Raw genomic sequence first — 13,937 nt, forward strand, 5'->3', positions numbered from 1 at the left:
GCCTGAGTAGGCGCATCCCATGTGGCATCTCATGCTGGGGCTTGCCGAGCCCGCAGAATCCATACGGAACATTTGTTGTCCACGTGCTTTGTAATTCATAGACACTGTGTGCCATAGATGAATCACAGATTGTCACAGATTAGCTTTTTATCAGGTTCAGTTATCTTGCACTTAGTAGGCACCTCTGAATTATTTATTTTTTATCAAGTTTATTTTTATTTACCACATCAATTTCTAAATGGCTGTTTCTTTGTATGATATTTTTATTTTATTTTCTTCAAATTAAACACTGAAAAGAGTCTGTTAGAGTTAAAATACTGTAGATTTTTCTATTTTAATAATTTCATTTTTATAAATAAATGTGAAAATGCTTTTGAGATGGTTACATGTACTTTATACATTCAGTGTGATGTTAATATTGGCACAATAAGGACGTGCATGTCAATTCTTTGTTAATTTTATCTCATTTTTTCTAAGAGCATGGTTGAATTGATGTATTTTTTCATTTCATGTGCAACCATAAATTACCATAAAGTAGCTTAGGCAAGAAGTTTCCTAGCACATAATTGGGTGATATAAATTGATTTATTTTAAGAACCAATAGTGTATATTCTATTTTCTTCTTAAATAGATGCTAGGATTCTGGATATATTCAAATAGTCATAAAATCTAACACATCCTGTGTATAAGTTTCATGGTTCAACAAGACTTTTGGTTGAAGTCTACTAAACAAGTATAAAAGATTAAAGCCTGAAGTCAACTGGTGTAGAAGCCAAAGCCTTAAAATGTGTAATTAAATTTGCATTGAATATAAGTAAATTTCCATTTTAGAAAACATGTTCAATTCAACTCATCCAACACTTACTGAGCATTGTGCTGTGAGAGTTTTATCAATAAGGAACAAATCACCTGTGACTCTATTGCAACAGCACTGTGGAGAGCTGATAGAGTTTGAGCCACAGCAGTGATCACGGGTGGAGGGGTTCCCAAATGAAAGACATTTTTACATTAGGATTGATAGGTGGCTGGATGTGTGGATTGAGGGCACTGGGAGCATTTAAGATAATGTGAAGACTTTTAACTTCAGCACTGGGTGAGTGATGACACTCTTAAACAGGATAGGCTGTACAAGAAAGGAAAGGCTTGGGAAGTGTGAGAACGTTCAATTCAGTTTTGAACTTTTGTATCAGAGACATCTGTAGGATATTCATGTAGAATTGAATACAAAACATTTCTGTGTCCTTGTGAAGATTGTTATTAAGAGGGTACTGTTGATTTCTTCTTTTTCTTTTTTTTTTCTATATTTTTCCTTTTTCTCCCCAAAGCCCCCCGGTACATAGTTGTATATTTTTAGTTGTGGGTCCTTCTAGTTGTGGCATGTGGGACGCTGCCTCAGCATGGCCTGATGAGCGGTTGCCATGTCCGTGCCCAGGATCCGATCCAGCGAAACCCTGGGCCGCTGAAGCAGAGCGCACGAACTTAACCACTCGGCCCCGGGGCTGACCCCCTGTTGATTTCTTCTTGAAGTTCTGGGCCATGGGACAATTCTAGACTGTGATACAAGCAGTAGTGACATTTGCCCTAACCCCTGTAACATGGTTCAACCCCCAAATTTAGCACATAATTGCATTTTATCTTATGGCACATTCTAAATGTTCTAAATCACTCTGGCCTCACCTTGTAATTATAAACATTAGGGCCACGATGAAGTATTATGCTGCTCCAGCAGGCTCAGCAGTGCTAGTGAAGTCCTCCTAATGGCCTCAGCGAGCACTACCACCACGGAATCAGGATTTGTTCTCCAAAGTAGCTGGTGGTGCTACAATAGTAAGTGTATTGAGGAATTGCATTCATTCATTCATTCATCCATTCATTCCCTACTAACTGAGTGCCTTTTATATGCAAGGTATTGTTACTTTACAACTTGGCATGAAGCAGTACGGTTGCCTTGCTTCTAGAAATAGATACCACAACAAAATCTTAGCATAAAATCTTTTAATTTCCTTTTCAGAGATTTATCCGTTGTTTTATATGCAGAAATTACTTTTTTAATTCCTTGAAACCTTAAGCTCACTTCTGGTAGAGAGAGAGGTATTGAGGGAATGTAGAAAATGAAAGAATTAAGAAGATAAAGTGAGTATGAACTCGCCTAGGATATTAGACATTGATCTCTGCCGGAGGACATTCTTGCTAGACCTGATTCTGACAGTCAGATCTACCTAGCACTTTTCTTAACTGCTGTCTTGCCTGATTTTATTTGTTGTCCACTGAACTTACTGCAGTGGCACGCTAATCGAATGTGGGAATTAAGAGCAAGGTGTGAGCACTGCCTCGGTTCATATGCCTTGTCACTTGGTGTCTGTGTGAGCCTGGCTAAATTGCAGCCTAAGTCTTGATTTCTTCCTCTGTAAATGGGGATAAGAGCACTGTGCAGCTAGCTCTATTGCATTAATTGAAAACTGTTTAGCATGCTACCTGGCACACAGGATATGTGCAATAAATGCTAGCGTTAGTAGTGATGAATTACTGTGAGTCCTAATAGTACATTGTCTTCGTGCTAGGTAACGTTCAAGTAGGATGTTTAGTTTTGAAAATTGTATTAATTATTAAATGTAAATATATATTCATTGATTGTTTCTATTTTATTTTTAGTTCTGAAACATTATTCTTCATTTCTCTACCTTGAGATTTTCATAATCCAACGTGTGTATATATAACTTTTCTGTCCTTCTTTGTACATTGATCTCTGCCGTTAAAAAATATATATACTTAGAGATATCCTGATCTCATATTTATAGAAAATAACTTTCTCCTGTCTCTTTGCTCTCCTTGTTCCCTCATGCCCAATTAACCTATCTTATAAGAAACCTCTGTAGATTAGTGATATATGGTGTACAAAAAATAAGAGTAACTAAAGAAAAAGCATGCAATAAAGCAGAGCAGGTACTTCCAGCAGAGGGAGATATTGGCAAAATAATCAAGCCACATCACATGCAGGTGCAATGGGCAACAAATTTAAAAACAAAGCTTTTGTTGTGTGAAAAATCTAACTAAGATTTAACTAAATATAAGTTGAGTGACACCATGGTTTCTGTTTTGCTAGTTGCCAAACCCGAACTCATTCTGCATACCTGGGGAAGCACTATGAGGACTCCATACACCATACCATTGCCATGTAACTTTTCTCACATACTGTTTCAGAGATGGAAGCAAAGACAAGATCACTGACACTTCTCTCTCTGAATCTCTAACCATTGCCAGTAATGGAAGTTACAGGCTGGATCACTTAAAGTGCATAAGCTATATTCCCATAATTCAAAAAGATTTTTTTCATGGAGTTCTAGACTATGTGAATAAACTAGTGTAGCTCTAAATAACATAAACTAATGGACTGAATCAGAACACTATCCTTCTTATAAAGGTAGACATTGTTAAAAAGATTACATCTTTGTAATTTAGCTCTCCAAATTTCTGAAATTACTGGGAGGCCTATAATTAAAAGCAAATTAACAACATTTAATTCAGCTTGCATTGGAATTTTTTCAAGTATTTTCAGTAGGACAGTTAAATTGCTTTGAACCTTTACTTTTCCAACAGAAACATCACATTTCTTTCTGTTGGCAACATTGTCCAATAACTGACTGCTGTAATAGTCCCTGTGCGCTTTGAGATTTAGTACTCTTATTCTATCACACTCTAAGAAATTGCTGCCCTGGAACTTGGGGATGTTGAGACTGCCCTTAAACCTGAGAGTCTCACGTAATACTTGACTGAGTTTTCCCCTCTGTAGCATGCCTAAATATTTTGATGTGGATTTTATTACTTTTGGCTGCGTTAGTAAAATCAGTTTGTAAAATGTCCAAAGAACTTTATATAATACACAATATACATCTTAAAATTCACTATAGTAATTTTGTAGTTTAAATTTCTACTTAGTTGATTCAGAAATGGAAGTTACATGGCTCTGCTGATTTTATTCTTAATAATTAATTTGGTAAACATTACCACCAACAACTTAATAGATATGAGCTATTAAGTAAACATGTAGCTTTTATTTAGAATTCTGCAAGCCTTCATCAATTTTCTTGCTTTTAGTTTTTGCCAGGGAGCATCACTATTCTTTGAGTTTTAGTGGATTTTTAAATTTCATAAGTAACTATGGAGGGTCAGCTGTGCTGGAGTAGACTTCCTAGCCTGGTTTTTCTGGTAGAGCTAAAGTTCTTTCCTGGCTTGCACCATGCTTTTGTAAGGTGAACATTTTAAATACTTCCTTTAACTGTGGTATGTGTGGTTTTTGAATTATTAAAAATAATTTTCAGTGAATGGACTTAATTGGATTGCTCCATCTAAAGAGTTTCTTTGAACCACTACAGACAGATTGGAACACCTTTTTTTAACCTTTGTAAATAAGTTAACATGGATTAAAAAGGGCCTTAGAAAAAGGGGATTGAACAAATAAAAAGCCAATCTATCAGTGTGCCTATGGGTGTCCATTAGTATAGGCAAAATCATGCTGCAGTAATAAGCCTAAAAACTCAGTGACTAAAAACAAAGAAGTTTACTTTTCACACGTGCTGATGTCCATTGTAGTTTTTCGGCAGTGATGTCTTTGTCGTAGTTACTTGGGAATGCAGATTCCACCCTGACACGAGCTTCAACGATTACCGTTCTGGGGAAAGAAAAAAGTGTAGCGAATCTCCTGATGCTCTTAAAACTTCTGCCTGAAAATGGCACAGTTCACCTTGGTGAGATGTGGCCACACCTGAGTTCAACAGGGTGCGTGATCTTCACACAGAGAGGGGCTCCGGATGTTGCAAACAGTATGCCAGTTTTCCACATTCTTCTAAATTGAGTGAGCATTTGAAAACTGTTGATAGTTTCTAGACTTAACTTATGGAATATCTTGCTTAAAACTGACCACGGGAAGAAAATGAATTGTTTTCACCTGATCGTAACCTGATTAGTCTTAGAACTCATACTGAGTTCAGTGCCTTGAATACATACACCCCTCCCCCCCCCCCCCACCATTCTACATGGTCCAATGACGCAGGAACTGTTTTACAGTAATGTTTATGCCACTGGGGATGTTGCCGTCATTCCACAGGCAGTGTGGACAGGGAGCAGTGGGGTTGCTCGGGCTGACCTCCTTTAAATTCACAGTTGTGGGTCAGCCAGGGCCTTTCATAAATTTATTGACCCCAATACAGTTTAGCAGGGTTTTAAACTTCTTTCTTTTTTCTTTCTTTTTTTTGGCTCTTGGAACAACAATAACAACAAAGGCCAAGTTTTCCTTTGGAGTTTAAATAGATAATCGTATACTGTATTAAGAGAAAATTCGGATGCAACAAATAGCTAATAGCTTAAATAACAAATATAATGGAACCAGTAGAAACATTGCCAAAATTCACACCAAAATGAAAATATTGTAATTTGTTATAAATATCTAGTGTTTATTGTTTACTTAATCTCACACAAATTAGCTATTAATTATTTAGTTATGGGTAACATTTCTCTTTTTTATCCTGATTTTTTTAGGTATTACTGATTTTCCCAAAATATTTTGTGAAACTTCCCAGAAGCTGGTGAGTGTGGAAGGCTTTGCTCTGGCTGCAAAATATTATTCTATACAAAACTTGGGAATATGTACTCCTTTTGAACAGTTACTTGTAGCCCTTCGAGGAAATCAAAAACAGAGAACTGGTAGGTGTATTTGTGTAAATGTGTGTTTATGTTTTCTAGGCACTTATTTTATTAATTCAGGTTTGATTCATAGCAGCTAAACTAATAGAGATCTATCATACAGATACCACAATAGGGTCTCTATATCATTTTCATATTTAATTGTAGAAAACATGAACATCAACTGATGATTTTTGTTAAATTTTTTTCTTTAATAGCAGTATTTTAATTTTGTTTTATTTTTGTTGAGGTGAAAATGTGAAACCAGATGAGTTTATGAATTTGAAAAAATCTCACGAAGTTCAGGCAATGTCAGAGGTGATCAGCAGTGTTGCTGAGTACTGTGGAATAAAACAGGTAAGAGTATTTCCTTGTATTTTCAGGTGTTACAATTATTGCCATTTTTTTGGTATCATTGAAATTTCCTTTTTTACTATCACTGTCTAGCCTTTAAAATGTCATTAAATAACAGTTGATGTAAGATATGTCAGCTCTTTTAAATATGCGCTCTCACTTCCCACTACCTTGTATTTATAACAAATTTATAAGATTCTGAAAATAAGATACTACTATTAGCGTTTTGCTACAAATTTTACTCTTTTCAGAGTCGATAGAAGCGAAGGGTAATTCTCTTTGATTTGTAGGAACTCCAACTTGAGGCAGCATTATAAAGATGCCATTCTGCAGAATTGTTTGTCACTAGGTGTTCCCAAGTTGTGGTCTGGGGCACCTGCCTCGTTATAGTAACGCGAAACTGTATTTTACAACTTGGATTCTTTCATAGTGTCAGAATCACAGTGCATTCCTGTTGTGAAAAATAGCTTTTGTGAAGGGTAGTGTCTGAAAACAGATGTTAAAATAAAATCAAAGATTGCCTACATTGGCCTATAAAAATAGTAAGTTATTTTTCTTATTCCTACAAGAACATCTATGGGGGTAATGAAGGATTTTCTCTCCTTCAATTTTTATTAGGTGTTAGGACCTTTTCCATGGATTCTTCCAGACTTGTGGAGAGTTTGAGGATGATTAGAAAACTATCACAGCTTGGGCTAGGCATGCAGAGCCGCTTCTGGCAAAGTGGATCTCTAGGGTAGGAGCTAGAAGCGAGAGCTAAGGGAGTAGTTGCAGCCTTTTCTTCAGTGCTCCATACCTAAGCGATGCTCTCAGGATCAGTAACAGACTCACCCCGGCGGTGAGACTCAGCTGGAGTGGAGGGAGCAAGTACACAGTAAATCTTAACAAACTACAGCCATACGTATCACACAGAGGAATATTAGCAAGAAAAATTGAATGGGAAAAATAAGCAATTTACAGAAGACTATTTTATGATACCATTTTTGAACAGCTCTTAAGCAAAATAATGGTATATTCTTAATGCAAAAAAATATATGCACAAAACTATTAAAGAAGCAAGGGAATCATAAAAATGCTTTGAGAGTAGTTACCTGTGGTAGGGGAAGCAGGGAGATGGGATATGGAAGGAAAGCATTGTTATATGCAGTGGAAATACTAATATTCCAGTTCTGAGGGTGGCTGGTGGGTTCATGGGTCTAGCAGATGCTGGTGGGGACCTCACCCAGATACTCTTGGGCCTTACCATTGCATGGGGTGCAGCCCGCTTTCTACCCGACAAGATCTGCAGTTCTGTCCCTGTGAGTCTCCTCTGGCTGCTGAAGCAAGGCACTGCCTGCATCTGAGCTCTGGGAATTAATTCCTCCCTGTGAGCAGCCTTGAATCAATGATTGATACAAGTTGATACACAAATGCATCAACTCACTGACATTTCAGGTGTGATCCTTCTGAGGCGTGTGTTCACACTAGCTCTCAGAGTTTCCGAGTGTGATTAAAGCCAAATTGGCCTAAAGTGGTATCTTGCTTAATAACACTCCTTTTATTGGGCTGCCTTCCTTTCTCTTTTTCTCTTCTGTACTTCCCTACCGGTATTCCTTTCACCTCCCAAATAAGTCTCTTAAATCTTTGGTGTAGAATCTGCTCTGTGGTAACCCAAACTGAAATAAGGGGTATTTATTGTTGTGCTTTGTAACTTTATATTTTGACTACATTTATTCTTTTATTTATATGAAATATTACATAGTACTAAGTAACTTTAAATGAATAAGGCAGATTTATTTCTAAATTGCAGAGAAAATTTTTTAAGTAGCTTAACATATCATGTTAGACCTGCTTTAAGTGAACCTTTTTCATAGCAATGGAGATTGTTCCTAGTGATAAAAATAACCTAAAATAAAGACTTACAAGGTCTTTCTCTTGAAATCACTTAATAGCAATATTTGATTCTCACAGTAGTTAAGTTTAAAATGTATTATATATGTACTACTTTTCTTTTAAAATGAAGATTTAATAAATACAAATTTCATGGGGATGTCTGGAAACCCAGATTCTGAAATACTTGACTTTACTAGTGACCATAAAGAACTAGAGAAGAAAAAAACCACAATTCATTTTTGCATCAACTATATTGCTCCCTACATGCCAAAACCCTTTGCTTCTCTCATTCACATTACCAAGGCATCTTAATTTTTATTTCTAAAATGTGTTCATTGATTCATACTTGCATGCATGCATTCATTTAACAAATATTTCTTTAGCTCCTACTGTGTGTCAGGCACTGTTATAGATACTGAAGATATAGTCGTGAACAAAACAAAATGAATCTTTGCCCTTGTGCCATTTATATTCTAATGAGGAGAGGTAGATAATAAAACAATTATAAGTATATTTTATTGGATATGTTGATACACTTTAAAGAGAAAAAATAAATAAAATGAAAGGAAGTTGCTAATTCAGGGATGGGAGATTAAAATTTTTGATTAGGAAGGAAGGGGCAAGTAAGACCTCGTTGTATAGGTAGCACTTGACTTAAGACCTCCTTCAGGAGGTTAGAGAGTTATCCATCAGAATATCTGGGTGCAAAACTTTTCAGATAGAGGGAATGGCCCTGAAGTAGGAATATGCTTGCTGTGTTCTTGAAACAGCCAGGAACCCAGTGGAGAGGGTGAGGGCAGTGAAGCAGGAGCTGAAGTTGCAGTGGTGGAAGGCAAGTCATGGAGTTGTAGCATCTTTGAGGCCATTGTGGTGATTTGGGCTTGTATCCTGAATGAGTTGGGAAGCCACTGGGGCAGTCTGGCTGCTGTTTTGAGAAGGGTTTTGAAGCAAATACTTCCACTGTCTTTGCATTCTTCACCAGTCTTTGTTTGTAGACATTCAAGCTGGTTCTTTTCAGAAATTAGCTCCTACCTGATCATGAGCTTCCAGAGTTGAGGCAAGAAACCCAGTTAACAAAGGAGGTTAGTATCAGGAGATAAGATTAGAGAGGTGATGAGAGATTGTACCAGGAGGAATGGTATGATCAAACTTTGTTATAGACTCAAGGGGAGAAAGGTGGGAGCAGGGAGGCCAGGAAGGCTGTTGGAGTAAGCCAGCCTCAGGGAGCAGTTGGTATGAAGTACCCTTGGTAAGATCGTGGGTTTGCTCACAAATCGGTTGGAGGGTATAAGAGAAAGAACTGAGTCCTATTCTCCACCTGGAAGTATGGAGAGATCACTAACTGTGATGGAGAAGATTGTGGGAGGGCCAGGTTTTACAGAGAATATCAAGAACTTAGTTTTGAACATGTTAAATATGAAATGCTTATTAGAATTCAAGTCGAAATGTTAGGTAGACTTTTGGATATATGAGTATGAAGTTCATGGGAGAATTCCATACTGGAGTTATAAATTTGAAAGTGATTAGCCTAGAATGGCAGATCTCCAGGTCATTCAACAAAATATAACTCTTCTTTCTGAAGTATAGTGCCATACTCAGACTACTAAGAAATGTAACCACTGTGTGTAACAATGTTTATGTGAGATATGTGGGAAATCCTCCTAAACAGAATTAGGGAACTAGGAAGATAGCCCCCGCCAAGCATTGAACTGGTGCCTCCTCTGTCTTCAGGTCTACAGGATGATCCAGGAAGGAAAAGACTTGTGAATAAGGTGTAGTTGACCAAGATGGTGGAGATTTTGCTATTCAGACCAGATAGTTTGAAAGCAAAAAGTTGTGTGGCTTATTTAACTTTTAATTGCACAGAGTTTTTCATTCTATTGTAACACTACTACATGTGTTACTAAAGGACAATTTGGAGGGTGATAAAAGTCAAGCTGGGTGAATAAGAGACAAGTTAAAGTTGGCTGACAGATTTTCTAGGAAAATTTGCCCATTACTGAAAAGATTTTAGATATTATATTGTGAAGACATGATTCTTAGAGTTTCTATAGCATCTTGCAGCCGGAAGGATTACAAATAAGATGGCCCAAAGGCTGTATGTGGTTGAGCTTCTGCATGGTTCGACTTTACTACCAGATTTTTTAAGTAAGGTGAATTTTTTTCGTTGTTCAAAATTTAATGTTCTGTTACTTGCAGCCAGAATTTTTCTGATTCACAAGTGGAATTGTCATAGATTTGGGAACAAACTCAGTTATGTCTTGGTAACAAAACATCTGAATTGGCAGAAACAAATGTGCTGGTGCTTGCAAGCAACCCACTTGTTGCCAGCCTTAAGCTTGTTATTGGCATCAGTGAGTATGTCTTGTAGAAGGAAAGGAAGAGAGAGCTTTGCTTTCTCTGGAGATTGTGATACGGGAGAATTGATAATAGAGTTTCTACTGTATAGCCCTTGTATTCATAAGTATGAGTATGATATCTTCAGTTAGATTATGGTTCCTTAAAATCAAGATATAAAATGCTTCTGTATTTCCCACAATTCCTAGCCCAGAGATTAACATAAAAAAGGGGTATAGAGAATTAGTTGTAGGCTAGTCACTTATTTAGGGGACATTATTTGTTGAGTCTTACCTATGAACTACTTGAATTGCCAGCGCTGAAATTTTCAAGGATTTAATTAATGACATACATTACTTCAAATGTAGGAATGTTCCCTTGAGTGGCTCATACTTATGTGAGGGTTTAATGATTTTAGGAATTAAAGATAGATATAATAAGATTAGATAATGATTTCTTTTGATAGTATTTCTGTAATTGTCCATTTATTGCTTATGAAGTGACATGGCAGTACAATAACAATCTTGCTAAGTTTTTCTTTCTCCTGTCATTTTTAGTGCTGTTGAGGTATAATTTCCATATTCACCAATTCTAGGTGTACAATTTGATGAATTTGGTAATTGTATGCAGTTGTGTAACCACCACTTTAATTAAAAATATTTCTCTCCCCATAAAAATTTTCCTCATGCCCTTTTGCAAGATATTTCCTCCTCCATTCTCAAGGAACAGCTGTTCTGCCTGTAATTTTGACTTTTCTGGAACATCGTATAAATGGAATCAAATAATATGTAGATTTTTATGATGACTTCTTTCCTTTAGCACATAGCTTTTCAGAGACATCAATGTTGTGCGTGTGTACTCTTTGTTCCTCCTTATTGCTGGATGATATGCCGTAATATGGATGTACCACAATTTGTTTTCCATTCACTAGTTGATGGACATTTGAATTCTTACCATTTTTGGGGCTGCTATTAATATTCACGTACAAGACCTTGTTTGGACATTTTTCCATTTCTCTTGGGTAAATAGCCCGGAATGGGATTTGTAAGTGATATAGTAAGTGAGTGTTTTAACTTTATGGTAAACTGCCAATGTTTTCCAAAGTGCCTGTACCATTTTACATTTGTGTGTATCTCATTATGCTTTTAGTTTGCATTTCCCTGATGATCAGTGATGCTGGGCATCTTTTCATATTGGCCATCTTGTGTCTTCTTTTGTGAAGTGTATGTTCAGATATTTTGCTTGTTTTTTAATTGGTTGCTTGTCATCTTATTGAGTTGTAAGAGTTCTTTATATAGGATACAAACCATTTGTCAGATATATGTTTTGCAAATATTTCTTTTCCTTTTTGACTAGCAAAAGTTTTAATTTTAATGAAATCTGTTTTTTCAGTTATATCTTTTGTAGTTCATGTTTTTCATGTCCTACTTAAGAAATCTTTGTCCCTCTCAATGTCACAAAGATTTTCTCCTGTTTTCTTCCAGAAGTTAATAGTTTTTACTATTACATTTAGATCTGTGATCCACATTTAATTAATTTTTGTATTTAGCATGAGACAGGCAAAGTTCATGTTTTTCCATACAGACTTTCAGTTATAACAGCACCATTTGTTGAAAAGACCATCTTCTCCATTGAATTACCTTAGCTGTTTTGTCAAAAATCAGTTGCCTGTATAAGTATGGGTCACTTTCTGGACTCTATTCTTTTCCATTGATTTTTATGTCTGTTTTTATGCCAACATTGCACTGTTTTGATAACTGTAGTTGTATGTTGATTCCTGAATCAGTGTAAATCCTCCAACCCTATTCTTTTTCAAAGTTGGTTATTCTAGGTACTTTACCTTTCCATATAAATTGTAATATATGCTTGTCAATTTCTTTAAAAAACCCTGCTGCGATTTTGATTAGGATGGCATTAAATCTTTATGTCAGTTTGAGAGAATTGCCATCTTAATATTGAGTCTGCTATTTCATGAACATGGTATGTCTTTATTTAGAGCTTTTAAATTTTTTGTTTGGAGTGTTTTATAGTTTACAGTGTAAAAGTCTTGCACAACCTTTGTTAAATTTATTCCAAGATATTCTATTTTTATGCTATCTTAATTCAATTGGTTTTCAATTGTATTTCCTAATTGTTCTTTGCTACTATCTTGTATATGTTCTCAGGATTCATTATTAATTTCTAATGATCCTTTATTCTGACACATTGCTAAATTCACTTAACAGTTCTGTTAGTTTTTTAAATATTCTTCAGAAATTTTCTACAGAAACAGTCATGTCATCTATGAAGAAAGACAGTTTTATTTCCAATATTTATGTCTTTTACATCTTTTCCTTTACTTATTACACTACCTAGAACCTCTTTTCAAATGCTGAATAAAAATTATGAGAGTGGTTGGTTTTTAATAGAAATCAAAAAAATAAAAAACAAACATAACAGGTTGTATAAATTATACAACCATTTGTTTAGTTGCTTTTTAAAAAAAAATATCAAGAATGCTTTCTGTTACCGTCTGCCTAAAATCCTTTAGTTCATTCTCTTTTTCTTACTTTAGGTAATTGACCTGGGTTCTGGAAAAGGCTACCTAAGCTCCTTTTTGTCTTTGAAGTATGGGTTAAAAGTTTATGGAATCGATTCCTCAAATACCAATACTCATGGAGCTGAGGAGAGAAACAGGAAATTGAAGAAACATTGGAAAGTCTATCATACTCGGTCAAAATTAGATGTCAATGGACTGGTGTTAAAAATGGCAAAAGAAAGGAAAGTGCAAGATGGAATTAACTGTAAAGCAGATATTGAGGGAGATTGTGACAGCAGTCCCGCGAATCAAGAAGAGAAGTGTACCTCAGATTTTTTGCCAGATTTTTCAGGCTCTGTAATTTCTAACATCAGAAAACAAATGGAAAACCTACATGTTCATTCACATCAAGAAGACAATTTGTGTTTTGGAAATGCATTTTCTCTTATAGACCTTTTGCCTATTAATGCCATAGAACCTACTTCTTCATGCCGGATACCTAAGAGAAAAATGTCTGAAGCAAATAAAGAGAGAAGAAAAACAACATCGAAGTCAAATGAATCAAATATATATTCACCTTTAACATCGTTTATCACTGCTGACTCAGACCTAAATGATATTATTAAAGATCTGGAGGTGATTGCGCTTTTGAATTCCTTAATTTGATTTAAATTGATTTATAAAAATGCTCTAAGACATAGAATTAAATTTAATAGTAGCTTACTTAACCTGCATATCTTATTTGATTACATTAATCTGAAGGACCAAGAAAATAAAATTGGATGCAGGCTTTCATGCTTCCCCCCGCTATCAAAATCTGACAAGAGTACAGTCTGACAATCTGACAATTACAGTTTTCCAGAAGAGAGTGCCCCCCACTCATTTCGAGCTTCCTAAATCAAACATCAGTACTAACACGAAAACTAGTAAGCTAAGTTCTCATTATGCAGTTTAGGGATTGTTAAAATTCCAATCTGAGAAAACTTACATAAAACTCTTAAATTTGAGGTAAAGAGGTATCTAGGGCAATATTATGTTTAATGCTAGCCTTGGTAACCAAATGTGCAGTTTTCTTGAGCAAGAGTAGCTTCTGAGTATTCTTAAAGAATTTGAACTTTTTCTAAACTACAAGTATGTCAGATTATGTAAGAGAAAGGCAACATTTTATGTTAAAACT

The 13,937-nt window shown here is 35.8% G+C and overlaps 1 protein-coding gene across 10 annotated transcripts in view; it reads left to right on the top strand.

Annotated features, from left to right (window-relative positions):
- The window catches only part of METTL25 (methyltransferase like 25), a 120,901-nt gene that overhangs the window by 11,985 nt on the left and 94,979 nt on the right, over positions 1-13,937 (top strand). For all 10 annotated transcript variants that reach the window (XR_011534783.1, XR_011534786.1, XR_011534784.1 and 7 more), the window contains 3 exons: positions 5,536-5,700; positions 5,930-6,036; positions 12,797-13,396. Coding sequence is in view for 5 of the 10 variants with exons in the window: in XM_070600476.1 (XP_070456577.1) it covers positions 5,536-5,700; positions 5,930-6,036; positions 12,797-13,396 (872 nt within the window). In the remaining 5 variants the exon portion in view is untranslated. The remainder of the gene's footprint in view (positions 1-5,535; positions 5,701-5,929; positions 6,037-12,796; positions 13,397-13,937) is intronic.

This window comes from Equus przewalskii, chromosome 29 (genome assembly GCF_037783145.1).
Source record: "Equus przewalskii isolate Varuska chromosome 29, EquPr2, whole genome shotgun sequence".
In the NCBI taxonomy this organism is placed as follows: domain Eukaryota; kingdom Metazoa; phylum Chordata; class Mammalia; order Perissodactyla; family Equidae; genus Equus; species Equus przewalskii.